This window comes from Anoplolepis gracilipes, chromosome 1 (genome assembly GCF_047496725.1).
Source record: "Anoplolepis gracilipes chromosome 1, ASM4749672v1, whole genome shotgun sequence".
Taxonomy (NCBI): domain Eukaryota; kingdom Metazoa; phylum Arthropoda; class Insecta; order Hymenoptera; family Formicidae; genus Anoplolepis; species Anoplolepis gracilipes.
This window is the reverse complement of record NC_132970.1, coordinates 22,733,792-22,760,468: the sequence shown is the minus strand read 5'-3', so window position 1 is coordinate 22,760,468 and position 26,677 is coordinate 22,733,792. Positions and strand designations below refer to the sequence as shown.

Here is a 26,677-nt window from a genome sequence, read left to right as displayed (position 1 = left end):
AAAGTGAAAAGTTTCATTAATGAACTCAATATTTGTGAATGAATTTTTCATTTTTCACGAGTTTACGCTAGAGGAAAAGATTAATGATCAAATGTCATTAAAATGTCACTAATAGGTCTAAAATGGTCATGAAGTCACGTCTTTTTAACGTCTTGGAATATCGTCATCGGTCTGTGACATTAGTCCGTCATTTTTACGTCACGTCATATTTGGTTCGAACTGTCAATATTTTGACATTAAAATTTCGTGTGCCTACTACCTGGGAACTGCCATTTTGAGACATTTGTATGGTTTTTTAATTAAATTTATGTTTGATTTATGTTGCCGCGTGTCGATTAAAGTGTACTCTGTTGGGTGTTCGGAGTACTAGTGAGGGCGACATCTTCCGATCTTCCACTAGTGTCTGTCTAACAAATTTTTGATGGTTATACTGTGGGATTTTTGTTGAGTATAATTCCGAGAGAGGTGATAAAGCGTTGTGTTTACGGTCGCATAAACGTGTCGCGAAAAAATAGATGGCATGTGCAAAGTGCTGTTGCAAAAACGACAGGTATAATAATAATAATAATAATTCACTTGAGGAGCTCGCGTACCACGCTGAAACATGATAAATCCGAATTCCGATTCGGAATCGGCTGTAAGTACCGCTATGGAACGAGTAGGTGCGCGACAGAAGTCGAAGCATGGCACAAGCGGGAGATTCACGATGCCGGCTTTTATTTGGAGACGCGAGAATAATTCGCGACAGGAGTGCAAGAGGAACGACTCGACGAACGACACCAAGGATATGGAGCATAGGTTAAAAAATCCTTCAAGCAGCAAGTCGTTTGATTTTTTCAGAAATATCAAGAAACACTTGCAAATCAAAAACCTATGCAAATCTAAGCAAAAGGTAAGCGCATATTATTTTCTCCTGTCCTCTTTTGCTTCCTAAAATAAATCCTTTTCTTATATATATATATATATATATATATATCCTTTTTGCAAACAGTATCATATTCTTAAAATAATGTTTTTTTTTTTTCAGAGCAAAGAGACAGATATCGTAAGCCCTTCTTCAAATCAAAGCAACATTGTAGCTGTCGTTGAACCTTTTAATTCTTGCCAACAGCGAGAACTTTTAAATAACGATCAAGAAATCTCATCGATCAGACAACCTTTGTATGAAAATAGATTGGGCAATGTACTTGAAAATTCTTGCCATAGTACTGAAGAAACCATTGATAATACCAATACACAATATTATGGTGCAAGTGGCATGAATCTTCTTATAGTTCCTACTAAGCAGCGAGATGAATTGCCACATGATATTGCAACTGTTTATGCGACTCCCAGTTGTTCTGATGCTACAACAGCAGTTCCTAGTTTAATAGCGAAAGTTCCTCGCAATATCAATGAAACATTAAGTAATGAGCATAAAGTTAAAGCGAATCTCGCAAAAGAATTGCTCAATTTAAGCAAATATGGATGGTATTGGGGTCCTATATCAGGAGATGAAGCTGACGCCAAACTCATATCTGAACCAGATGGTGCATTCTTGGTTCGAGATTCATCAGACGATAGGTATATATATATATATCATATAATTTGATTTTGTACTATTATTCATACTGAATATGATACATGATTGAAATGTTAAATACGATTATCTGTAGGTATGTCCTAACACTTAGTTTTAAATCATCTGGGAAGATGCTACACGCGCGTATGGAACACAGTGGCGGTCTATTTTCTCTGTGCAATCAATGTACAGAGAGTGAAGGCTTTACTTCGGTGGCTGCTTTGATAAATCACTCCATGAATTTTAGCCAATCCGCTGTCATTTGTTATTCGAGACCGAAATATCCGGGATATCCATCATTTCCGGTTAGATTAACAAAACCAGTGAGCAGGTTTACACAAGTAAGAAGCTTACAATATCTTTGTCGTTTTGTCATTCGTCAAAATACTAGATTGGATAATATACACAAGTTGCCTTTGCCAAAAACTATTAAAGGATATATTCAAGAAGCACACTATTGATATTTAACAGACAAAAAAATAAATGTCAAAAAGTAATTAATAATTATTTTTATTAAAAAAGATTCTAAGACTTGTTAATTAAAAAAAAAAAAAAAAAAAAAAAAACGATATAAAAAGAAATAAATTTTTATGACAAATTGGCAATTGACAATATACAATGTATAATGATCTTTACAAGATACATGTATACAAAAGAAATTTTGTTTCTAATATACATATATTCTATTAAAAATGTTTTTCCTCAGTTAATGATGTTTTTATTCATTACTGAAAGGAAGAGTGCATATAAAAATATATAATTTACAAATATAGTTGAATAATAATTTATAAATAGTAAAAAAAAAATAAATATTACTTTTATCTATTTTTCAACAGAGTGTTGCACACATTATCATATTTTTATTGAAAAAAAAAAACAATATTTTTGTATTAAAAGAATATTTTGTATTAAGAATAGTTTTATATAACTGATTGGCACTATTGAGACACTTATTGATAATTACTAGCACTTATGACTAGTTCATTATTGTAATTATTGTATATAAAATTTGTCTTCCTGCTTCTTATAATGGCAGAATGCAAAAATTAGCAAAATTTGTATATTGAGGTTGGACGATTATACTTAATTATGACAATATCGCAGGGTAAGCGAAAATGTTTTTTAATCTATTGTTAAACGTTGGTAGCTTTACATAGACAACGATTTATATCTTTATATTTTGCATGCAAATAATTTAGATTTACTATATATTTTAGTGTACAGATTTTGTTACAATATATTATGTAAAATAAATTATAGCTATATATATATATATGTATATATATATATATATATATATATATATATATATATATATATATATCTCTGCTAGATAATATTTTTCATCTTCTTTTCACATGTGAGACTAAGTATTTAAACAAAAAAAAAAACTTAATTTTAATTTGCTAAGAAATATTTATTATGTTTATAATTAATAAATTATTAATTATAATAATAAACGTAATTAACATTCTATTCATTTATAAATATCTACAGCTTTCTTTTTCTTAAGTTCTCTTTAACTTATCTATTCCAACTCAATCCAAGTATATTGCGCGCCTAGAACAGAAAAGTATGTTATATATGTAGGATGCATATCAAAGATTACTCAATTTCAACTTTGAATTTTTTAATGCTTTGGAAGTAAATTTTTTATTTCTAACTTTTAATGTTTAATATTATAGTGAAAATAAATACAGAAAATATATTTACCGTTACGAAAACAGCAGTCGCTGTCTCTGTAAAACGATTTAAAGCTTCATCCGGCGACGTGTTGGCTGAACTCGAAAGCATCGCGTATACTTGTAAAGCGTCTTTTATTCGTCTGTCTAAGAATAGCCAGGTCTCTTTATGATCTTCACTGGTGTCTTGCAGCATGTACAACTCAGTGGCCTTATAAATGGTCGCCAATATCATTCTCCTGGTGTACCAGTTGATCTAATCAAAGTAATGTGCCGTGTTTAAACAGCACATCTGAACAATGTTTCATTTATCCTAATAGATAAATGTCATGACTTACATCGACAGACCTATCGCCGGCATAGTAGCAGATATCATCAACTAAAGTTAATAAATTCGCTAAAGAAGTCGGTACGTTTGGTGGCAGAGTCATAATAGCCAGTGCTTGTGGCCAGGTCTTTTTATAGGGAATCATCATTCTTAAACGTGTCTCCACGGCGTCTCGAATTTGCTGTTCTGGCGCCTTCCGTGGACTCGAAGGATCCGCTTCAATGGCTAATGCTTCTTTTTCTAGCATCTGATTCAATTCGCGGTTGCACATAGAATAAAAGTGTTGCACTAAAGCTGCACCACCGTTTGGAAATAGTCCATGTGTTACGCCTGGATATCCAATCGATTCAGCACCTTTGATACCATAAATTTTAATATTTTTATTATGTTACATATTAATAATGATAAAGTCAGCTAATTAATATTATACGAACTTACATTATTAATATAACATATGAAATACATTTTTAACATAACTTTTGGCAATTGTTATTTTTTAACAAACGTTTCAAGTATTTTTCATTTAAAAAACTAATCCAATTTACTAATCAAGATTGTAAGAAAATTGATTTTTTTAAATGGACAACACAACACGTAAAAAGAATCATAGATCAAATTACCAGCACTGATAGCCTGTTTGCTCCATCCCATATCCGGAACAAATTTTAGAGAGGCACCAAGTATTTTGGTTTTAATATTTTTCTCATATTCCTCATCACTCTCCTCGTGTGCAGATTGTTGTGGTTCTGTCTTTTTGTTATTATCATTTTCAGATTGATCGGCCAGCAAAGCTCTAGAAGTCCATAAACGTCTAAAACCTAGTAAAATCAATATCAACTTTTAAAATTTACATGTTAAATATATATAATATTAAAAACATATGTAATTATATATATAATGTTTTATATTATATATGACATATATAAGGATTTATTTCAATCACATGAAACACATTAAGATATTAATCAACAAAACAAAGTATATTAAAAAAGAATTTTTATTATATAAATCTTGATTTACAATTTTATAATATCAAAAAATCTTATATTTAATTATATATACATAGTTGGTATCATAAAATTAACAGTATACAATTATTAATTATGATAATCTTGATTCAGCATACTTTTACTCAGCTAGCATACTCAATGAAAATTCTTTGTCAGCATCTATACATTCATTAATCCGGATAAGAATACTTTCCATTACATCCAAACCATTTATCGCTTTATGACAAAATGAAATTTTTTCTGGAAGTGGCATCATTGGTAATTGTTCACCGCCAATAGTCAACGTGACTTCCGCGTCGGCCTTTTTCATCTCATTATAATCATGTATTTTATTATAAACCTTTTTTTGTTCCTCTAAGTCTTTTATCTTCACTTTCCAATGCATTCTACACAAATCTATTCCCTCTCTCAACGGCTTCAAATAATTATTCTTTAGCCAATCTGTAATATTCCAAATACCCGTCTCATTATGTTTATCTCTAATAAATAAGAATCTCAATAGGTTCAGTGCAGTAATAACTTCATCCGATATCTCTACTAAATCCGACGAACTTCCGTATGGCAAATTACAAATCTTTTTCAATATCAACTTCAAATTTTTTCCAAGAAACTGAGTATTTTGTGGAGTTGAGTTGAGACAATCGATGATAGAAGATTTAAGTATATTAATGATTAAGCTCAGTAAACCAGAATGATTATTAATTTCGTACAAATATAAGATAACAGAATATCTAGCTTCCACGTTGAATATCTCGATATACTTTTGAAAAATGTGTAATGCCTTCTTTCGTTCTGTATCACTACTACAATAAATCATTACTTTAATAATTGGTTTAAATAATTCTGAATATATTTTTAGTTCCAATACTTTAGAATTTACAGATCGCGGTGAGATACGATTTAAAACAGTTTCCATAAAAATTAATCCATTCGAGATTACAACGTCTTCCTCTTTGCAAAGTAGAATTTCAAAAAAATATGAGCACGTTTCAAAAATGTAATAAGAACTATAAATTTGTGGTGCTTTTTTCCAATAGTCTTTTTTTGTAATTATGTAACAATAAAAGTTAGCATAAGCCAAATCCGATATGTTATCACTCGATTCGAAAAGCATACTACGTTTATAACTTTCAGTGTACAAATATCCTTCTTGCACTTTGTTGCAAATGATATTCCTACGACGTTTGCTAACAATGTTCAAAAAATATAATATATCTCCAGTGAGATAAAATGACAATGTTATTATTTTCTCTGAGAATTCCTTATATGTCGCTTCTTCAATAATGTTTTTGTTCCAGTAGTACAAAGGCTTCTCGCACAGGGAAATAAGAAAGCTCAAAAGATAATCTTCAAGCAATGATTCCTCCTGAAGTTTAGAGTTGATCTTCACTGCCTCTTGCACTAATGGTTCCAAGAATGAAATAATTCCTTTATACACATTCACAATTCTATCGCTGTCAATGTCATGCAATGATGCTAAATCCTCCATGTATGACTTGATGGTATTGATGCACCACTCAATAACCTTGCCCTTGTCCTGCATTTTCATCATACATATACCTAGTGGTTCCAAGATGGCACAGAATTTGATATCGTTATCCAAACATTCTATCTGTTCTAGGAATTCCAGTACAGTTTCCATGGGATTACACCTCTCTGCTATGATGTTTAACACATTCTTGCAGCATTCAAATAATTCCTGTTCAGATTGCGAGTTAGATTCCGTCAGATAAGTAGCGGTGACAGAAACAATCTCGCTGACAGAATCCTCGATCACTTCATTGCTTTCCGTTGTGAAAAGTTTCAGAGCTTCCTTAGGCTTATGATTCTCCAGGAAATCGGTGAAGCGCTTGACGAATATTTGCGACATTTTTTCAAACTACGAAATAAATTTTTAAAACATAAATAACCCACAAGAAAACATGTACAAATATCGCACTCACAGCCAAAATTATTTTCCAGAAAATAATTTCCTCTATTTATGTTTGTGTACGCAATAATTACATATTTTCAAATATGTCGCTTCCTTCTCAAGAAAATGTTTTAGCTATGTTTCTGCTTTTCGGCGATTAAATGGCTGAATTAAATGTATGTTTCTCTTCCCTTCTTTCATCCTCTAGACACTCTGGACACGATAAAATATCGCGTGGCTTGCTTTTGCGAATGTGAGGTTATAAATCTCCGTACAATCATCAAGGTATGTATATATTCTCGTTGCACAGCTGATGCAAGAGAGAGAGAGAGAAAGAGAAGGAGCGAAAAAAAATTTCAGCTGCTGTCTTTTTATTTTCGAAATAAAAGAATATTTAGTAGAGTTTAACGACGTGACAAAACCCGTTGTGATCGGCGAAAATGATTGTGACAGCAAGATTCATTTATAAAAAGAAAATAAAGAAATGTAAAGGAGAAGAGAGAAAGAGAGAGAGAGAGAGAGAGAGAGAGAGAGCAAGAATCGATAGCTAAAGTAACTGATGAAAAAATTATTTTTCTGTACTTGGAGCAAGTTGCTAGAATTTACTTACCATTGGCTACTGGAAATCTGCTTCGACCCGAACGAAAAGAATTAAGCATCGCCATATCGTTAGTTGAATTAAATATATTAAATGTTACTAATTACTGAATGTTCAAACGAACCACGTGCGCTCATATTATTATTGTTCCTGTAGCGCGTTCGAATTTCGCGTAACTGTTTCACGCCTCACGTAACGTTAAGTCACTGTTTTTTAGATGAACTATACAAGCGAGAGTTGAGTTATGGCGATTGTATCTATATGTGTATATTAAAAAAGCTTGAAATAGAAATGACACGTGTTGTAATTGAAAAAATGCGTTACATAATTCATTTATTAATAATTGCTCCGTATATGTGATTATTATTACATATAATCATGATGTAAGTTTATTCTCATGGTGTAAAAGTTTATTCTCTAGTATACTTTCATATAACGCATCGTGATTGGTTGTACTTTACTATTGCGACGAATGAACGCACGCTAATCTCATATTATCGTCTGCTAAATTTTTGTGAATTGTATCATATGTATTTCTCTCTCTTCCTAACCTCAGATTTTACTGCGTCGATATCGAGATCAGTCTTGAAGCGTGATTTTATCGTGATGTTTAATTATATCAAATAGAAAAAAAAAAAAAAAATACGTTTCGAGAAATAAATTTGTTTTAAAATGAGCGACTCGGAGGAGGAAAATTACGTGACGTTTGGTGTTCCTCTCGATCCTTTGGACGAAGGTTCGTATGTGGTGTAAATTAATTTTATGTAATTAATTTTATGGCTAATAAAATTTATTACACGGGAAAAAAGAATATTCTTACTTTGACAATGTCTTTAGTTTCAAAATGTTAATCTTGAAATGAGATTATATTGCGTTAAATAAAGAAAATTTGCTTGGATCAAGACATTTTATATAGCTTAACCAAAAAAAATATATTCTTGTTATTTAAGAATAATTTTCTTGATTGGAGAGGAAAAAATGTTGGATAGAAAATAACACATGTTCAAATCGAAGATTATAATTTTCTTAGAGTTAAAATCATTATTTTATTCTTGAAATGACAATTGGAGTATTGAAATAAAATTATAATGTTGAAATTTGAGATTTTTAAATTCTAAGAAGATTATAAATTGTTGCGTATATATATGAAACAATAAACATGTTCATATGAGTATATAAGTTTTGATTTGACACTTACTTTTTTTCTGTGTATATCAAAGCTCTCTCTTTAATTTTCTAGAGAACATTCCACGAAAAAAACCAGTTACAATCGAAGATCAATACGCTTACGATGCCCAAGGTAGACGCAGATTTCACGGAGCGTTTACAGGAGGTTTCTCAGCAGGATACTTCAACACCGTTGGTACTCGCGATGGCTGGAAACCGCAGCAATTCAAGTCTTCAAGAAGTAGTAAGGCGGACAATATTATTCAGCGACCGGAAGACTTTATGGATGAAGAGGATACGAGTCTCTTTGGGATCGCTCCTAAAGGAATTCAAGCTACTAGCGATTATGCTGATCATGGACAGAAGGGAAAGAAGAGAGAAAGGATGAGTCAAGACAATAGCGGACCTATCCCTGGTGTTCCTGTCTTAAAGGAACTTTTAAAACCTGTCAAGTTAGTATTTGCAAAAACTAATAATGATGCAATTTGATTTCTGTTATTGTTAATTAATTATTTTTAATTGAAGAATTAATAGTGCATACTCGATTGTTTACTAATACGTTTATATAATTTCTATTTATATACATTTATATACTTAGAGATTCAAAACTATATTAATCTTTGGTGTTGCTTGTAATTGCAGAGAAACAATAGGTATTGTCTTACTCAAGAAGATGGGTTGGAAACCTGGTCAAGGTGTAGGTTCTAGACTCACAAAGAGAGAAAAGCAAAAGATAAAACAACGTAATGAAAGATTAAAATTAGTACAGGAGAATCCTGAAATGACAGTGAGCAATTCAGAGGATTCGGATGATAATTCTACTAATATTACTTTTGCACCTGATGATTACGAGCCATTCAGGTGCAAGCCAAAGGATAATTATTTTGGCATCGGCTATTCGGGTTTAGACAGACGGAAAATTCTTTCCGGCCACAATCTATTCGATACCCCAGCATTTTGCGTTCAAGATAAAAACAAGAAACTGTCCATTCATGGTCAAGCGTTCGGAGTTGGTGCGTTCGAAGCTGATGACGAAGATATATATGAAAGGGAAGATATGTCGCGTTATGACTTTGCCCTAGATGATCCTAAGCATAAGAAGAAAACAAGATGGTCGCAGGATGCTTTGACTAGCTCGCAAACCGATTGCTTGGATGGTTTCATCCGCGCGAAGGGGAGATTAGCAAGTAAGAAGATCTTCAAACCGCCAGAATTGCCAAAGGATTTCATGCCAGTGCACACTGTTAGAAAAAGCAGATTTTATCCACCTATTGCAATTCCAGTAGAGAATGGCAAACGCAAAGAGCCATTGAATGCTGTGGATAGGGCGCGGATTTTAGAAGATCCCGATGAACGTTCAAGGAAGCCGCCATCAAGCAAATCTGTCGCCTCGAATATCATTTCGAATACCTTGAATTTACATGGTAAACAGCAAACAGAAGAAAGAAGGAAATTGGAGAATCAACAAGCAACAACTGGCAACTCTTGGCTAGACAAATTAAATGTTCAAAACTTTGTCAAAGGTGGTATTGTTGGTGTCGAGAATGACACGGGTAGTTTGAAAACATTAGAAGATTTCAAAGAATCTACTTCTGCATCTGTACAATCGAGCACGGAAACGTCGACGGAACGTGACTCCTCGAGTAAAAATGAAAGAAGCACAAAATTATTTTCATCCGATCCAGATAAACAGAGACGATTCGAGCAATATCTTATTTTCGTAGAAAACAATGAAAGGAATAAACTCGAGACTATTCAACCACTTTCGATGACCGAATGGGAGAGAGAACAAGAACGTACGGAATTCGAACAAGCGGCGAGGCTAGAGCAGTCGAATAATTATATGGTGGATAAATTTATACATAGCGCTGATCAGATAGATAAGACAGATCCGGAAAAGGATATAAAGGAAGCAGTGAGACTGAAGATGTTTGGTAAACTTACGCGAGAGCGAAGCGAATGGAGGCCCACGAGTATCGTTTGCAAGAGGTTCAATATTCCCGAACCGAAAGTCGGCTGCGCTCCAGTCGCGACGGATCAGAAGTCGGTGAGATTCTCCATCTTTGATTCCTTAGATTGGTGTAGTTCATCCAAGTTCACAAAAGCTACAGAACAAGAAATACAAACAAAAGAAGCTCCTCGATCATCAAAGGAAACAGAAGAGAATGCAAATAAAATTTCCGACACTGATAACACTTTATCGAATGATTATCAATATTCAGAACCTGTCTCTGAAAAGTCTAGAATCTTCGAAGCTTCCTACGAGAAAGTTTTCGGCAAGGGTATTCAAAATATTCTTTCCCTAGCGTCGGAAAATTCTAAAGAAGATGTGAGCGATAATTTAGAGAATAAAACAATTCAAGAAGTAGAAAATAAGCAAGAAATTGATACCGAATCGATAAGTACAGTTAAAGATCAGGCAAATGAGAAGAAGGATCTCTTTAAGGCAATTTTCCTTAGCAGTAGCGAAGATTCTGAGGACAGCGAGCCGGAAGAAAACGTTGACAATGAAACGGTCAAGTCGATCTTAATCGGCAAAGATCCGAAAGAGATAAACATCCATCGAAATACGTCACCACCGCGCGGTATCTTTGCAAAAGTGGATCTTGATAACTTGGTGACACATCCGAAGCGGGTTAATGACGAAAGTACAGCTTCCAAAATTCCGGAAACCAATTTACCAACGACTGATGAAACGCGAAACAATCTTACGGATTCTAACGAAGTGATCGATGATACGGAGACTGCGATACTGCCAGATATGTACGGTCCAATTCTGCCACAAAGGTTGTTAAAACAGGAAAGTACTGCAACAGCAGAGGCTAGTAGTACGAACCAATCGTTGAAACCAGTATTTCGCAGTATCGTAGTATCAAAGACTGCGGAGGCTTCGATACTCGGAGGGAAATGGGTAGAGCGAAATAAGGCGAAAAAATCAAAGAAGGAAAAGAAGAAGCATAAACATAAAGAGCATAAGAGCCCCAAACACAAGAAGAAATCTAAGAAAGAGAAACGTTCGAAACACTAATTTCTATTTATTTTTATTCCTCGATAATTCTAAATTCCATTAATGAAACGATTTGCTTTTGAAAATACTTGTACATAAAGATGTGTTTCTAGAACTTCAGGTTCTACTAGAACTGTATTATTTTGCAATGAATGAATTTGAATTTCGTTAAAATATATCTACACACATATTTTTATATATATGGTAGAGGAATATGTATATCTGTAATATAGATTGAAAATATATAATATCTGAGACATGAAAAGTTCTGTAAATTTGAATACAGAACTTTTCTTTATATGATAAGATTTAAAATTAGATCTTGAACCGAATCGGAAGATAACAAAGGTTTTATTATACATATATGTTGAATTTTTTTATAAATGAAGATACTTTGTAGATGCTGCTGGTACACGACATGCGATATTAATTGTTCATTTTGAAGTATCGATAGTGAAAATTTAATTCTCCTGTGCAAATGGCTTTTTAAAATAAATTGATAAATAACTCTTAAATACAGTCAGTAAATTTATATATTTTCCAAATGATTACACGTGTATAAGGATATGTACATATGTTTTACACTCACTTATGTGATCATGCACGGATCGTTTTCGATTTGCGTGTTTTTCTGTGAAAAAATTACATAAAGTGAATGAATTATTAAATAGAGACTACTTATACTGGATATTAAGATGACATAGACGACATCGTGATTTAAGGATTAAATCAATCGATTATGTACTCGGTATGCAAGAATATACACGTATATATATATATGTACTTTTCTATTCTTTGCGAAAACCTAAACATAGAATCCTTACGTATGCCATCTGGTATTCATCGCATCTGAATACGTACTTTAAACGTACGTAATTTCGTGCGTACCTGATGCCGACTGTACTCTCTTCGAGTATACAATATCTAAATACGAATTTGAGCAGTCTGCCTTTTATTATATTATCGAATGTAATACTATATTTTCAGGAAACAATAATCGTGATGTTTAAGTAAAATATTAAGTCCTTTAGTAAGATCGCACATACAGGATTATTAATCTGATGTCATGGAATTCCTAGAAGCAGGTCTGCTGGATTTTTTCTCTGCTCTACTCTCACTGTAAAGGCAGCATGATTATTTTTATTAATGAGTTTGTACATTTTTTACACATCTATTAAAAAATAATTCAATTGCTTTTCTTCTTACCTGCTGCTTCTTGAACCTCTTTTGAACATGGCTGTTAATTTCTTCTTTAAATTCTTCTTTTCTAACTTACTGCTTTCATTGATGCTGGTTTCAGAACCAGATGTCTGTCAAGTATTCGATCATTTTAATAAATAATGTTTTATTCAAATAAAAATAGCTGCAAATATTTAAATCTCTTCTTGCCTGAAGGGAGTAGTCGGTCATGTTCGGATCATCTACACTGGATGATTTAGTTAACTTGTGTGTTAATTTTCGTATAATCCCTTTACCATATCTTTTGTCCCGATCTAACATTTCGCTCTTTGTCGATCCTCCAGAAAGACGGCTAAATGTAATAGTAAGTAAATTTTATTTAAGGAATAATATTTACTATTTTATCAATGTTACGAGCATGAGCAAAAAAAATATGTAATATAATTATAAAATATCTAATATTCGGTACCTGTCCACACTGGAATCTCTTTGTAAACTAGCACCGCGAGAACCAATTTCCGATCCCTCCAATGATTGCATACTCGACAAGTTGCTATCGGTGCCCCAAATAGCTGGAGACTACATTTTTTGAATGCAAAAGTGAGTAATTATAATCAAGAATATAGAAAATTTCAGAAATAAATTATATTTTGAATTATAATTTTGTAATAGATATTACATATAAAGACATTTATTTAGACATAAAATTGTATTTAGAATTTTGCTCAGTATAACTATAAAAAATTACACGACTCTAATAGAAGTATAAAAATTATATTTGTATCGCACACATTTATTTCATATGAAAGAATTATTTTTCATATTTCATGACAAATTTTTCTTTCTGTACACAGAAAAAAAGAATATTCTTACTTTGACAATATCTTTAGTTTCAAAATGTAAATCTTGAAATGAGATTATATTGCGTTAAACAACGAAAATTTGCTTGGATCAAGATATTTTATACAGTTTAACTAAAAAAGATATATTCTTGTTATTTAAGAATAATTTTCTTGAATGGAGAGGAAAAAATATTGAATAGAAAATGGCACATGTTCAAATCGAAGATTATAATTTTTTTAGAGTTAAAACAATTATTTTATTCTTGAAATGACAATTGTAGTATTAAAATGAGATTATAATATTGTTGAAATTTGAGAGTTTTAAATTCTTCTAAGAAGATTATAAATTGTTGCGTCTATATGAAACAATGAACACGTTTATATGAGTATATAAGTTTTGATTTGGCACTTACTTTTTTTCTGTGTATATTTCTTTTTATTTATGAAACTGTTTGTACTCACCTCTTGACGCCCAGACGTTTGTTCCAAGGAAAGACTCTTTCTCTTTAAACGTGGTTTACTGCGATTCAATACTACTCCTTTTCCTGGATCGCTCTCTACTGACGTTGACCTATAGATTACAACAATAACATAATATTTGAAATCTGACTATAAATAATTACAAAGCTCACCTTTTTCCCATTTTTTTCAATCGCGTTGCATTTGCTTCATCTGTCATTTTCTTCGATTCTTTAAGTTCCTTCGCCACATCCATTAATTTTTTAATAGTATACTCTAATTTCTCTGTTCTTTCTCCAAGTATTGGAGTTTCAGCTACAAGCGTTTATATATAATTTAAAAAATAATAAACAATGATATATAAAAATTAATAATTAAAATTCGAGCAAATTATTTATATTATTGATGAATACCTTTTATGTCACCCTTCGTTTCTAACATAGGTGATGACTCCCTTGATTTTGGTCCCTGAAGAATGTAAGACGGAGACATTTATAAATTTTAGATATTTATATTGATTACAATACATTACTATTTGAATTATATATGTTTATATCGTATACCTTTAATCGTCTCGGCGGAGTTGGTGTATATATATCGGGCGTTCCATTCTCTGATATAGTATTTAATTCAGGGAATAATTGTAACAAATCCTGAACTTGTTGCATAAGAATATTAATGTTGCGTAGCTCAGTTTGCTCCAATTTGCATTTGTTCAGAATCACTTCTTTGAGTTCATGTCTCTCCTTTTCGTGTCGCTCTTTCTCTCGTCTCATCTTCTCATTGCTCGTTCTTAATTTCGCGTGCGCGTCTCTCAGCTCAAGTAGATCGCATTGCAACTAGAATCGATCATTGCAGTCACGATTAAAAATTATTTCCTCTATTTTTTAATAATATTATTTTAAAAATATCCTTGCGCACACAAGTATTAAATTAGTGTAATATACAGGGATGGGACAGTTACTTTTAAAAAGTAATTAGTTACTTTTTTAATGTTAAAATAAGATGAAAAATTAAATAAAAAATATACTTCTGTAATATATTTTATTAAAAAACTTAATAATTAAAATATTAATAAAATATCAATAAATTTTTTATTTTAAATTTGTAAACCATAAATAACAAGGAAAAAATTTTAAAACACTCAAAGTATAAATTAAAAAAATTTGGTTTGCATAAAATTTATAATTATAGTCAAATACACGATATATTTTTTGTACTTTCATAATTAAATGGTCCGTGTTCAGAACGCGCTTACAAATATGTTAAATACGGACTATATGAATATTTATTGATAAATTGAAGATTGAATATACGAAAATAGAAAATATAATGTGTCATAAATAAGTTCCATATATAAAAAGTAACGATAAAAGTAACTGTTAAATTTGTTACCGTTATTAAAAAAATATAACTACGTTACCGCTACAGTTACAGAAGAAAAATAGTAACGCCATTATCACTTCGTTACCAAAAAAAAAGTAACTGCAACTATTACTTCTTAACCCTATATATTACTAATATATTATCGAAATTATACCTCTAGTAATTTTTTCTTATTTTCTTCCTTTTCTTCGTCGAATACTTTCTTTAATTGATCTTGTCTCCTTTTATTTTCCAGCCGTTCTTTACTGCGTTCTCTCTCTATCTGTAAATTAATCATAGATGTGAAAAAATGTGCTAATTGACTATGATTATCTGATTTATGATTAATTGTGCTAATTGATTACTTCAAACAATGTTTGCCGTAAATCTCGCGCTAGAGTTGCCGTTTCCTGTAGCAATCTTTGATGTTCTTCTCTCTCTTTTTGCCAAGCTAACTCCATTCGTACTTTCAATCCTGGAATTTTCGAACGTCCGCTCGTGAGCAATCGCTCCTCCTCCAACTGTAAATGCAAAAAATGAATATAAATATAAGCAACATTGCAAATGTATGCATTTGCATCTATTTAATTTTTAATTACCTCATTAATTCGGGATTGCAATTCAGAGACTTTAACGTGACTAGCAGATTTTTCTGAAACCAATTCGGCCTTTAACCTGGAAGCTTCTAATCTTGTTTCAGAAAGTTCATCTTCCATGCAACTGATCTGTTTTTCTAGCACCAACACATTAGCTCTTGACGATTCTTCATCCTTAAAAAACAGAGAATTTTATATATATATATATATATATATATATATTATAGATGACATAATATTTGATTTATTATATATTTATATTTATATATTATATATATGATATATATTATATATAATATTTAATATAATATTTTATAAATTTAATAATTAAATCAATTATACAGTTGATGTTATGTTAATAGAAGAAAATAATTTTTAAACGCAAAAATAAGAATTTTATTGATATTAAAAAAATTTTAAATAGCTTTAACACAAGATACACAAAGGCATCTTGAAGTTATTTAAATTGCATCATTAACTGCTAACCTCGTCCGACTTTCCGGAGGATGCATTGGATAGTCTGCCTTGTCTCGTGGACTTTAACTCGCCTATAGTTTTTTGCGCGCCTTCCAACATATGTTTGTAAGTATCACGCTCGCGTTTGTATCGTGATAATTGATTTTGGATTGCTTGTATTTCATCGTTGATCGCCGTAATCCTGTGCTCGTAACGCATTTTACATTGAGCCAAGTCCGCCTTCTTGGCTTTCTCCATATTTGTCAAGGCATTCTTTAATTTTCGGATTTCGGACTCCAATGCCGTAGTATCGGGTGTTAATGCTTGATGAATTTTTGATACTGCTTCGTAATCTTTCAATTTTGCAGATAAGTCGTCATTCTACAAATCAGTATAATGGAAAATTATTATTTATAAAATAAGCATATAAAAGAGAAAAAACAATATAGTGAATGATGAGATTTCGTATGGTCTCGAAGTAGCAAGAGATAAAGGTAGCAAGCACATGTCATTTTTACATCGAAAACTTGTCATTTCTGGTTCAATGACGTCACATGACCAAATAATGTCTAATTTAAAACGTCTTTTTTGTGACGTCTTAATAATGTTGTAAAAAAACGTCATAATATTGTGATTCTTAAGTCATTATTATAAATTGCCTAAGTATTACTATTTTTTAACTAAAAACTCATTTAATTTTTTATAACATCTTAAATTATTAAAACAATTTTGTGTATAATTTTGATATTCACAATTCTCTATATCTCAGGGCCCTAACATGAATTTCTTCTATAACTTGGGACTTGATCATGACATTTAATCATGAATCTTTTCCTCTAGCGTAAACTCGTGAAAAGTGAAAAGTTTCATTAACGAATTCAATATTTGTGAATGAGTTTTTCATTTTTTACGAGTTTAGGCTAGAAAAAAAGATTCTTGATCAAATGTCATTAAAATGTCACTAATAAGTCTAAAATGGTCATGAAGTCACGTCTTTTTAACGTCTTGAAATGTCGTCATCGGTCTGTGGCATTAATCCGTCATTTTTACGTCATATTTGATTCTAACTGACCATATTTTGACGTTAAAATGTCGTGTGCTTGCTACGTGGGATATTAGATAATACGTATACTTACAATTTTCCTCACATCTTCCAATCGTTCCAATAAAGTGGCATTTTCTTTCTTTAATGTATTAATTTCGTCATTTAATTCTGCCACAATAACTTTATTCGGTAACTGATTCTCACGGATTTGGTTCTAAAATTATGAACCGAAAAAATGAGATTTGTACACATTAATAGTAGTCAATATAAATATAAAATAAAAGTTATATAAAATAATATAAAACTTATATACCTCTAGAGAAGATTTCTCTAATCGCCACTCGTTTTCTCTCATTTTCATCGAGTTACGTAACTCATCAAGTTCTGTTTGAATTTTTTTCACATCATTTTCATACTCCGAACATTTGCTATAATAAAACGTAAAATTAAATGAAGAAAGTTACACGAAGCATTTAATATTGTTGACAGTGAATTCTTACTCCTCACACAGTTAGTGTCGAATTGCTGTTTACCTATTCAAAGATTCATTGTCTCTTTCAAGTTGTAGCTTTGAGTTCGTAAGCTCTTGATATTTTTTAGTTAGAGTCTCATTATCTTGTTGTTGCTTTTTAATGTCATTCTCGAGATCTGAAAATATTATCACCATTATCTCCACGTGATAAGTCTAGAAGATCAATTCAGATGCGCGTAAAGAAATAAAGAAAATTCAAAATATAAAATATTTAAAATAATATTTTTTAATACTTTACTCAAAATTTTCTCATTGTAAGTCTGTTTCATCTCATTCATGCGTTTTGTATTTTGTCCAGCTTTCTCTAAGGAAGCTATCTTTTTCTTGAGCGCTGCCATTTCGGTTTCTTTCGCCTCTTTCTCTTTGTCAAGTTGTGATGTTAAGTTTTCACTTTCCTGTTTAAGTACCGTAATTTCTGCATTTAAATCCGCGATTTTTGTTGTTGTGGTAGCTTTTGAATTCTCTAATTCCTTCTTCAAACGTTTCACCTCAGCATCGAGTTTAGTTTTTGTCTCTTCTACCTATTTTTATCGAAGAAAATAAAAATTTTGCGGTTGTTAAGATATGTAGGAAAATATATTATGTAGGATAATTAAAAATTTAATATATTTAATATATAATATAAGAAAATATTAGATACTCCCCAAAAAAAGAAAAATATACTTACAGATGTTATAGATTGCGACATTTTCGATTCTCTTTCGGTATATGATGACAAATCATCCTGTAATCGTTTACACTTTTCTTGTTCTTGTGATAGTTTTTCTTTTAATTCATTTATTGTTTCTTCCATTTTTGCAGTATCCTTCTCCGACAACTTAGCAGTTTCTATATTTAAAAAAATCGTGTGTTTTATATACAATTTATATTTATATATGTATACATATACACGTATACATAAAGCATGAAGAAAAATATTTAATATTATTGAAGAGGCGTAATTTTTTTATAATTAGATTACAAATATAATTTAATCTTTACCGAAGTCTTTTTTTAGTTGTACAACCTCGTTATAAATTTTTAATTTCTCGGCTGACAGCGACAAGAGTTTTGATTTCAACTTGTCTTTCTCTTCCGAAAGTGCCAGTTTCTCTTTTTCCCACGCTTTTCTTTCAGTTTCCCTTAAAGTGACTGTTTCGTTTAACTTTTTTTTCACTGTAATAAAATTTAGAAATTAGATACGTTTAATTACATCTATACAATTCAATTATAAATTAATATATCTACCGTTTTGTAAATCCAAATTTTTAGTATCTTCTGCTTTTACATTTGATTGAGCTTTTTTCTTTTCTTTTTCACTGGCCAATTCTTTCACAGCAGTTTCAAGTTTTTCTTTAAGCAGTTCATGTTCCTTTAAAAGTTTATCGTATTTTAAATTATTATTATCTTTCGACTTCACATCCGGTATATCCACATTATGTCCATTTTTAATGTTGGAGAAGATATTCAGCATGTCTTCTAAAGTATTTATATTTGTTCGAAATATTAATATGAAATGTATTTAATTTTATCGAAATTTATGAAAATACAACATCCAACAAACCCATTTCCTTCTCCACTTCGTCAACCATCTTTTTGAGTTGCACTTTTGTTGTGGAATCTGTTGCTTTCTTTTGCGTTCTCTCCTGGAATGCGTTACTTACTTTTTGCAAAATTTCTTCCGTTTTCTTCATCTAAGATAAATAAGAAAATTTTATATACAACATAAATTTATAGTTTACAGAATTTCTTGCAAATACATAATTATATGAACACAAGAAATAAAGTTATTCAATATATAATATCTCAGGTAGTAAGCACATGTCATTTTTACGTCGAAAACTTGTCATTTCTGGTTCAATAACGTCACATGACCAAATAATGTCTAATTTAAAACGTCTTTTTTGTGACGTCTTAATAATGTTGTAAAAAATAATGTTGTCATAATATCGTGATTCTTAAGTTATTATTATTATAAATCGCCTAAATATTACTATTTTTTAACTAAAAACTCATTTAATTTTTTATAACATCTTAAATTATTAAAACAATTTTGTGTATAATTTTGATATTCACAATTCTCTATATTTCAGGGCCCTAACATGAATTTCCCCTATAACTTGAGACTTGATCATGACATTTGATCATGAATCTTTTCCTCTAGCGTGAACGCGTGAAAAGTGAAAAGTTTCATTAACGAATTCAATATTTGTGAATGAATTTTTCACTTTTCACGAGTTCACGCTAGAGGAAAAGATTCATGATCAAATGTCATTAAAACGTCACTGATAGGTCTAAAATCGTCATGAAGTCACGTCTTTTTAACGTCTTAAAATGTCGTCATCGGTCTGTGACATTAGTCTGTCATTTTTACGTCATTACATCATGTCATATGTGGGTCTAACTGACCATATTTTGACGTCCAAATGTCGTGTATTTGCTACCTGGAATATTTTATGTATTATTTTAATATTAATTTAATAATAAAGAATTATAAAGAGAATATTAATAAACAGAATTTCTTTAGTTTTTTACATTGTACTTACCTCTTCATATTTCTTCTCTAGAGAGGATCGTTCATTTTCTAATTCTTCGGCTTTGCGTTCTACTTTCCTCAGTTTGAACGATAATATCCGGCAATTTTTGTTTGACTGCTCCAAACCTTTTCGCAAACGGGTATACTCGTCCGCTTGTTCGTCCCTATGTACGAAAATTATATTCGTATAGATAACATATATTGTACTGCGATGTGTGCAGTGTAACCATTAGGATTTTGTCGCATTTAAGTATCTCTGTTCCTTATAAACGCGCATGAAAGAAATGTTATACAAAATTTACGAAAGAAAAGGAAAGTATGACATTTCACATAGAGTTCTGTTTGAAAATCCTAAAAAAATCTTATGAAATTTTAATATAATTCTTTTATTGTTTCTTCTTTGTTTTTAGACTTTTTAAAAATCTTGTGTTCGCAAAAAGTAAATGTGATCCCACGAAAAGTAAAAAGCAATAAAAAATTTATGAATTTTATATAAGCTCGATTACCAAAGAAGGATACCCCCACGGTTCCGTATTTGACGAAATACGAAGGTGTCATCGTGTTAGGATCACATACGTCGCAAATCTGTCCAAATCGTCGTCCTGCAACAATCCATATAGCTCATTTTGCAAAAGATTTTAATCCTTTTATTCGAGGTCTATCGCATGGTCGACATATAAAATTTCCAATTTTTACATAAAAATTGTATATGCAATATTATTTTGCATTATTGTCCCGTGTATAAAAATGTGTTTGTGTGAATAAAAATTTTAAACCTTTGTGCGATTAAAAATTATTTTGCAAAAACTAATACAGTAATAATCTTCACCAAAAGGAACAGAGATACTACCGATCTTGATAAACATATAAGAAACAATGTTAAAAAATGTCAGTTGACAGAATTATTCACTTTACAGTAACAACAATTCGAAACAATTACAAGTCATACTTTAATTAGTAATAATTCGAGTAAAACATCATTCTCAACATATTAGTAAAACATCATTGTTACCAATATAAATTTTGTATCACCACATATTGTCATTGTTATAAATGATAATTTTAAAACAAAACTAAAGCTATAATGTTTTAATTAAATTGATATGCATACATCTTATACATATTATAAAACATATATATATATATATTTTTTTTAATATAGTAAATTTTTTTAATAAAGTAATATATATATATATATATATATAGACGTATGGAATAAATGTAAAATGATATAGATTTTAATTCTTTCGAAAAGTACAACAAGCAACATGCGTCACAAAGCAAAATACCAAGTAGAGCAGATACCTAATTGTATTTTTTATAGTGCAAGAAAATGTAATACCTAAAATTATCCTGCAACTCATAAATCTCTTCTTCTAATTGTCTAATTTCTTTTTTCATATCTTCGTTTTCGTCCATTAAACTTTCACAAAGATTTTCTGCCGCCTTAAGTTTCGAACGTAATTCGTCGTGCACTTTATCCTTTTCGCCCCTGTATGATCTACCAATTGTTTCTTTCTCCAAACTTTTTATCTTTGTCAATAATACATTTTTCTCTTGCACAAGTACTAAAATATGAAAAATAAATGTAATATATATAATAATTAAATTTAAAATTTTTCAGGCACGATGAGTAAAATATGGAACCCAGGTAGCAAGCACATGACATTTTGACATCAAAATATTGTCAGTTCAAATATGTATGATGCGATGTAAACGGAAAAATGACGGACTAATATCACAGACCGATGACAACATTTCAAGACGTGACTTCATCACCATTTTAGACCTATTAGTGACGTTTTAATGACATTTAATCATGAATCTTTTCCTCTAGCGTGAACTCGTGAAAAGTGAAAAATTCATTCACAAATATTGAATTCGTTAATGAAACTTTTCACTTTTCACTTTTCACGAATTCACGCTAGAGGAAAAGATTCATGATCAAATGTCATGATCAAGTCCCAGGTTATCCATAAGGAAATCCATGTTAGGGCCTTGAGATATACAGAATTGTGAATATCAAAATTATGCACAAAATTGTTTTAATAATTTAAGATATAAAAATTAAATGAGTTTTTAGTTAAAAAATAGTAACACTTAAGCGATTTATAATAATGACTTAAAAATCACGATATTATGACGTTTTTTTACAACATCATTAAGACGTCACAAAAAAGACGTTTTACATTAGACATTATCTGGTCACGTGACGTCATTGAAGCAGAAATGACCAATTTTCGACGTCAAAATGACATGTGCTTGCTACCTGGGAATATTATTTCTAATGTAGAGAAAAAGAATTGTTTTATTAACACAAACTTTTTAAAAAATTGAAAAACTAATATACCTTCATTTTTCTTTTGTAGTTTCGCCACTTCGCTCGTTGATGTTTTGTTCGACATCGTCTCCATAGTCGCCAATCGACGCATCAATATCTCGCTCTTTTCTTTCTCCACCTTCTCGCATCTTGCTCTCATATCATTTAATTCGGACTTCAATTTCTCTATCTCATTCTGCGAGGGATAAGCATAACCATTAATTAATCTGAATTATATTATTTACGTATTTAATTGTATTTAATCTTCTCGGTTCTAACTTTTATAAATATAATCCATATGTGTCATATAAAACGTGATAAAGTAAATATAACGCTAAACATGTACTATAGTAATTCAATATATTTTTATTGGTGCATTCTTGTATATGCACAAATTTCTTTTCTATCACATAAATGAGTCAGATTTAAGAGAAGATTAAAAAAATATATTTAATATATATACATATTAAAATACATATATTATCATTTATATAGAAATTTCGAAATCTTTTTTTAACTTATTTTCTATTGTATACAGAAACGTAACTTCATGATTGTACAGAGAGTTAATATTTGAATAAGTTAATTAACATTTGAATGAACTTGTGCAAGTTTTAGTGAAAGTCTGATGGTATCGCACGTGCTTCATAAATGACAACATTATGAAGTTGGTGTATATACAAGTGCATACAATGATATACGATAGACGACATATATTATAATTATTATTAATCGCAAGATAATTTGTTAAAATAACGAGAACGATGAGTGTCTCACCTTCTCGGATTCCTCTCCTTTTACCATGACATTATCCAGGCCATCCTCAACCACCTGTTTTGGCCGTGATTTCCTTACCTAAAGTAGTGTGATAAATGAGAGCGCAAAATGGAATTTTTTTTTATATTTGCTCACTTTTATTGAATGTCGCTATACTACCGTCTACTGTACAATTAAGTCGGTATAAGACATCCTCATTTAAAGAAGAATTTTACAAGCGTGCGTGTGTTTTATTGCGACAACAAAAAGCATTCCATGCACTAGTGATTTAAGTAATAAAGAGATACCTGAATTATAAACTCTACATCATTCTCCGAAGTGCCTTTGTTGGTGTTGCTTATTACATTTTTTATTTGAAGTTTTGCTGGTTTTCTAACGTCTATAACAATAGATTTTAAATTAACATAATTAAAAACCTGATATTAATTTTGATTTTATAATATTAATTTAATATATTATTATCAATATTCTTTTATTACTATCTAATTTGGGAGCATCTTGGGCGTCCTTATCTATGGCAGAAAGATCCATTAAGGATGTCCATCCGGTCGTCGTTGCTGATTGTGAGTTATTCTTGGTTTCATCTTTCGCCAGATTTGTAGCAGAAGACCACGTTCTTTTGCTCTCGGGGCCACTTTAACATTTATTCGTGATAAAAGTTAATATATATATTCCAAATTGTACAATTTAAATTTTTTTTAAAAATATATAAGGTATTAAAATACTCAGATACAGATTTCGAGAAACACGCTGACAACAAACGCGCGTTATGTAACAATAAAGCACTTTGTCCAATCTATGTCGACAGAACCTACCGCGTCGATGAATCCAAAGAAAGACTAGGAGAAGAAGACGTGATATCTCCGAGACTGTTTCTTCTCCCGCCATGCTCTTTATAGTCCCTGAAGATCAATTCGAGCATATAATTCGAGATACGCGTTTTTCATTTCATTATCTTAACTTTCATTTTCGGAAATAATTACCTGAAACACCGTTTGCAACGCGTTGGCCACCGTACTTGTGGATGAAAACCCAACGGGCAAAGAGGATCGCCTTTCTTAGACGAATACATAGAGTGCATTCTGTGTATACAAAAATATTTTTCTTCAATTATATATTTGTTATACTACCTGCTCTTAAAATTAAACAAATGTAAATTTATGTTTTTGAATGAAAAAAAAAGAAAGGAAAGTACAAGTAAAAAAAAAGGTGAATTATCTTTAATAATTAATTTAATTAAAAAAATCTCTTATGTCAGTTTTCCTCAATATAATTTACATATTTCTATTTATTTTGTGTCATTCAATGTTTGTTATTATTTAAATAGTATATAAAAAACTTGTAAAAAATATTTTAATTTCTTAAACTTTTATCGATAGCTACATTTTTTAATTTTCTTTTGTATACTTATCTTTCTATTGCATTTTATATGATATGTTGGATTTAATAATAGTGTTTACATGAATGTTTAATCAAAGAGAAGCAAAAAAGGAAAAAAAAACCACAACGCGTGAGAAAATGTAAATACAATATGTCGCAAGATATATTCTCATCAGAAAAGAAAAAGCAAGTGTTTGATAGATCGTTGATGAGTCATCTTTTAATTCTTTCTTATCCTTAGTTTGTGCTTATATTGTGTGTCTAAAGTTATTGAATTTAAAAAAGAATTCAAATCAAGAATTATGCGTTTTACGCATCATTATGTTAATGCCTATCAACGTAAGAATTTAAAAAAATGTATATAATGTAAAGATCATTTTTTCATCTATAATGCATTAAAAAATATAAAATTATTAAATTACTTAATATCACATTACTTTAAATTTATATTTTATAAATTATAATTTCGAAAAATATTATAATATTATGTATATTATCGAGAAATAAAAAAAATTCTGATACGGACAATTGCATGAAAAAAAAATTTGAATTTTTTTATAAAGAAAAAAACTGTAGAAAAATTAACTTTTCTCTGTATTGTCATCTTCACATATTTTTTGCAGACGTAATAAGAGTGGCATCTAAAGTGCCATGCGTATTGCAGTTTATTTATAAAATTACAATGTCATGTTTTTTTCTTTTTATTTTTTAAACCTCTTATGTATATAAAGTATCAATAGAAAAAAAAAAAAAATAAAATAGACATTATGAAGAAGACACCGCATTGTACGATCGCGATATATCGACAATCTATATATCTCTTATGCAATCTATTACATCGATTGTACAAAGTGCTGCTACTTACTGGATCGGTAGCGATATTAATCCACGAATATAACAGACGTGAATGAAATTTATCCTAAACTATGCCGATCGGTTGGTCAGAAAAGAGGGTTCGTCGTCAGGGTTTCTTCCATTCTGAATGAACTCGGTAATCTCATTGTATTCGCGTAATCGGACAGCACTCGCATCGTTTAAAATATATAGTCTCTCGCAATCTCGTTTTTGCTGAGAAAGAAAAAAATTTATTTCTACTCGCGCATTTTACGCATCTCGTCTTTTTTTTTTACGCGTCTGCGTAAGATTCCTATGCCACGTACATCACTAATAGCACTGACACAGCTCCGCTATTACGGGGTTTGTCCGTAGCCGAACTAACTGTGTGCGGGTATATTTTGGATCTACGCCAAAATGTATATTTATCTCTAGCTATAAATATAAGGAAGCGGCGAAATACATTGAAAATTATGCGCGAGTGTATGCGTATATACGTTTATATATGCGTGCGTATCTGCGAGACGAAATTTTCTCTATTGAATTTTTCACCTTAATTGCGCGAGCAAAAGCAACACGCCGCGATTGAACTTGCACGGAAAAAAAGTAAGTGTCAAATCAGAACTTGTATATTCATATGAACGCGTTCATTGTTTCATATATACACAACAATTTAGAATCTTGGAAGAATTTAAAAATCTTAAATTTCAACGATATTATAATCTTATTTCAATATTACAATTGTCATTTCAAGAATAAAATAATGATTTTAACTTTAAGAAAATTATAATCTTCGATTTGAACATGTGTTATTTTCTATTCAATATATATTTTTTCCTCTTCATTCACGAAAATTATTCCTAAATAACAAGAATATATGTTTTTCTTGGTTGACTATATAAAATGTCTTGATCCAAGCAAATTTTCTTTGTTTAACGCAATATAATCTCATTTCAAGATTTACATTTTGAAACTAAAGATATTGTCAAAATAAGAATATTCTTTTTTTCTGTGTGGAGATCAGCAAAGTTTGAATTTTCGTTATTTTAATTGGAAAAAAGTGATACATTCCGCGATTGGATTTGGAAAACTGCCGGATTTTTCATTTTATC

General features: G+C 30.7%; 5 protein-coding genes across 8 annotated transcripts; 2 read left to right on the top strand and 3 right to left on the bottom strand.

Moving 5' to 3' along the window:
- The first annotated feature begins 403 nt into the window (after window positions 1-403).
- On the top strand, window positions 404-2,086 carry LOC140668910 (uncharacterized). Its single transcript, XM_072898275.1, has 3 exons — window positions 404-892; window positions 1,028-1,563; window positions 1,656-2,086. Exons 1-3 carry the CDS (start codon window positions 605-607, stop codon window positions 2,020-2,022), a joined length of 1,191 nt encoding a protein of 396 aa, XP_072754376.1. The 5' UTR covers window positions 404-604; the 3' UTR covers window positions 2,023-2,086.
- An 825-nt stretch (window positions 2,087-2,911) lies between these two features.
- On the bottom strand, window positions 2,912-7,434 carry Coq9 (ubiquinone biosynthesis protein COQ9, mitochondrial). The gene is made up of 5 exons (XM_072898394.1): window positions 7,104-7,434; window positions 4,192-4,389; window positions 3,582-3,925; window positions 3,275-3,499; window positions 2,912-3,121 (listed from the first exon to the last, which is right to left on the bottom strand). Exons 1-5 carry the CDS (start codon window positions 7,156-7,158, stop codon window positions 3,086-3,088), a joined length of 858 nt encoding a protein of 285 aa, XP_072754495.1. The 5' UTR covers window positions 7,159-7,434; the 3' UTR covers window positions 2,912-3,085.
- On the bottom strand, window positions 4,623-7,084 carry LOC140668774 (glomulin). Of its 2 annotated transcripts, none has more exons than XM_072898118.1 (2): window positions 6,525-7,084; window positions 4,623-6,460 (listed from the first exon to the last, which is right to left on the bottom strand). In XM_072898118.1, the coding sequence occupies exon 2, from the start codon at window positions 6,449-6,451 to the stop codon at window positions 4,700-4,702; it is 1,752 nt and encodes a 583-aa protein (XP_072754219.1). In that variant the 5' UTR covers window positions 6,452-6,460; window positions 6,525-7,084; the 3' UTR covers window positions 4,623-4,699. The 2 variants fall into 2 exon arrangements, with proteins under 2 accessions (XP_072754219.1, XP_072754287.1); XM_072898186.1 differs by having other exon boundaries at window positions 6,586-7,084.
- A 177-nt stretch (window positions 7,435-7,611) lies between the features above and the next one.
- On the top strand, window positions 7,612-12,045 carry LOC140668712 (G patch domain-containing protein 1 homolog). Its single transcript, XM_072898006.1, has 3 exons — window positions 7,612-7,827; window positions 8,332-8,710; window positions 8,901-12,045. The coding sequence occupies exons 1-3, from the start codon at window positions 7,764-7,766 to the stop codon at window positions 11,284-11,286; spliced, it is 2,829 nt and encodes a 942-aa protein (XP_072754107.1). The 5' UTR covers window positions 7,612-7,763; the 3' UTR covers window positions 11,287-12,045.
- Window positions 12,046-12,153: 108 nt separating this feature from the next.
- On the bottom strand, window positions 12,154-25,921 carry LOC140668551 (uncharacterized). 3 transcript variants are annotated; one of them, XM_072897799.1, is made up of 29 exons: window positions 25,597-25,921; window positions 24,335-24,442; window positions 24,167-24,253; window positions 23,831-23,985; window positions 23,639-23,730; window positions 23,352-23,429; window positions 22,605-22,770; window positions 21,597-21,822; window positions 20,265-20,418; window positions 19,283-19,412; window positions 18,967-19,197; window positions 18,721-18,894; window positions 18,407-18,567; window positions 17,978-18,260; window positions 17,741-17,855; window positions 17,521-17,635; window positions 17,299-17,421; window positions 16,193-16,543; window positions 15,710-15,880; window positions 15,476-15,631; window positions 15,286-15,393; window positions 14,309-14,584; window positions 14,159-14,213; window positions 13,919-14,060; window positions 13,749-13,857; window positions 12,914-13,023; window positions 12,655-12,796; window positions 12,472-12,575; window positions 12,154-12,382 (listed from the first exon to the last, which is right to left on the bottom strand). In XM_072897799.1, exons 2-29 carry the CDS (start codon window positions 24,430-24,432, stop codon window positions 12,319-12,321), a joined length of 4,176 nt encoding a protein of 1,391 aa, XP_072753900.1. In that variant the 5' UTR covers window positions 24,433-24,442; window positions 25,597-25,921; the 3' UTR covers window positions 12,154-12,318. The 3 variants fall into 3 exon arrangements, with proteins under 3 accessions (XP_072753900.1, XP_072753817.1, XP_072753982.1); XM_072897716.1 differs by having other exon boundaries at window positions 24,335-24,433; window positions 25,597-25,920; XM_072897881.1 differs by lacking the exon at window positions 23,352-23,429 and having other exon boundaries at window positions 24,335-24,433; window positions 25,597-25,920.
- Between the last annotated feature and the right edge of the window lie 756 nt (window positions 25,922-26,677).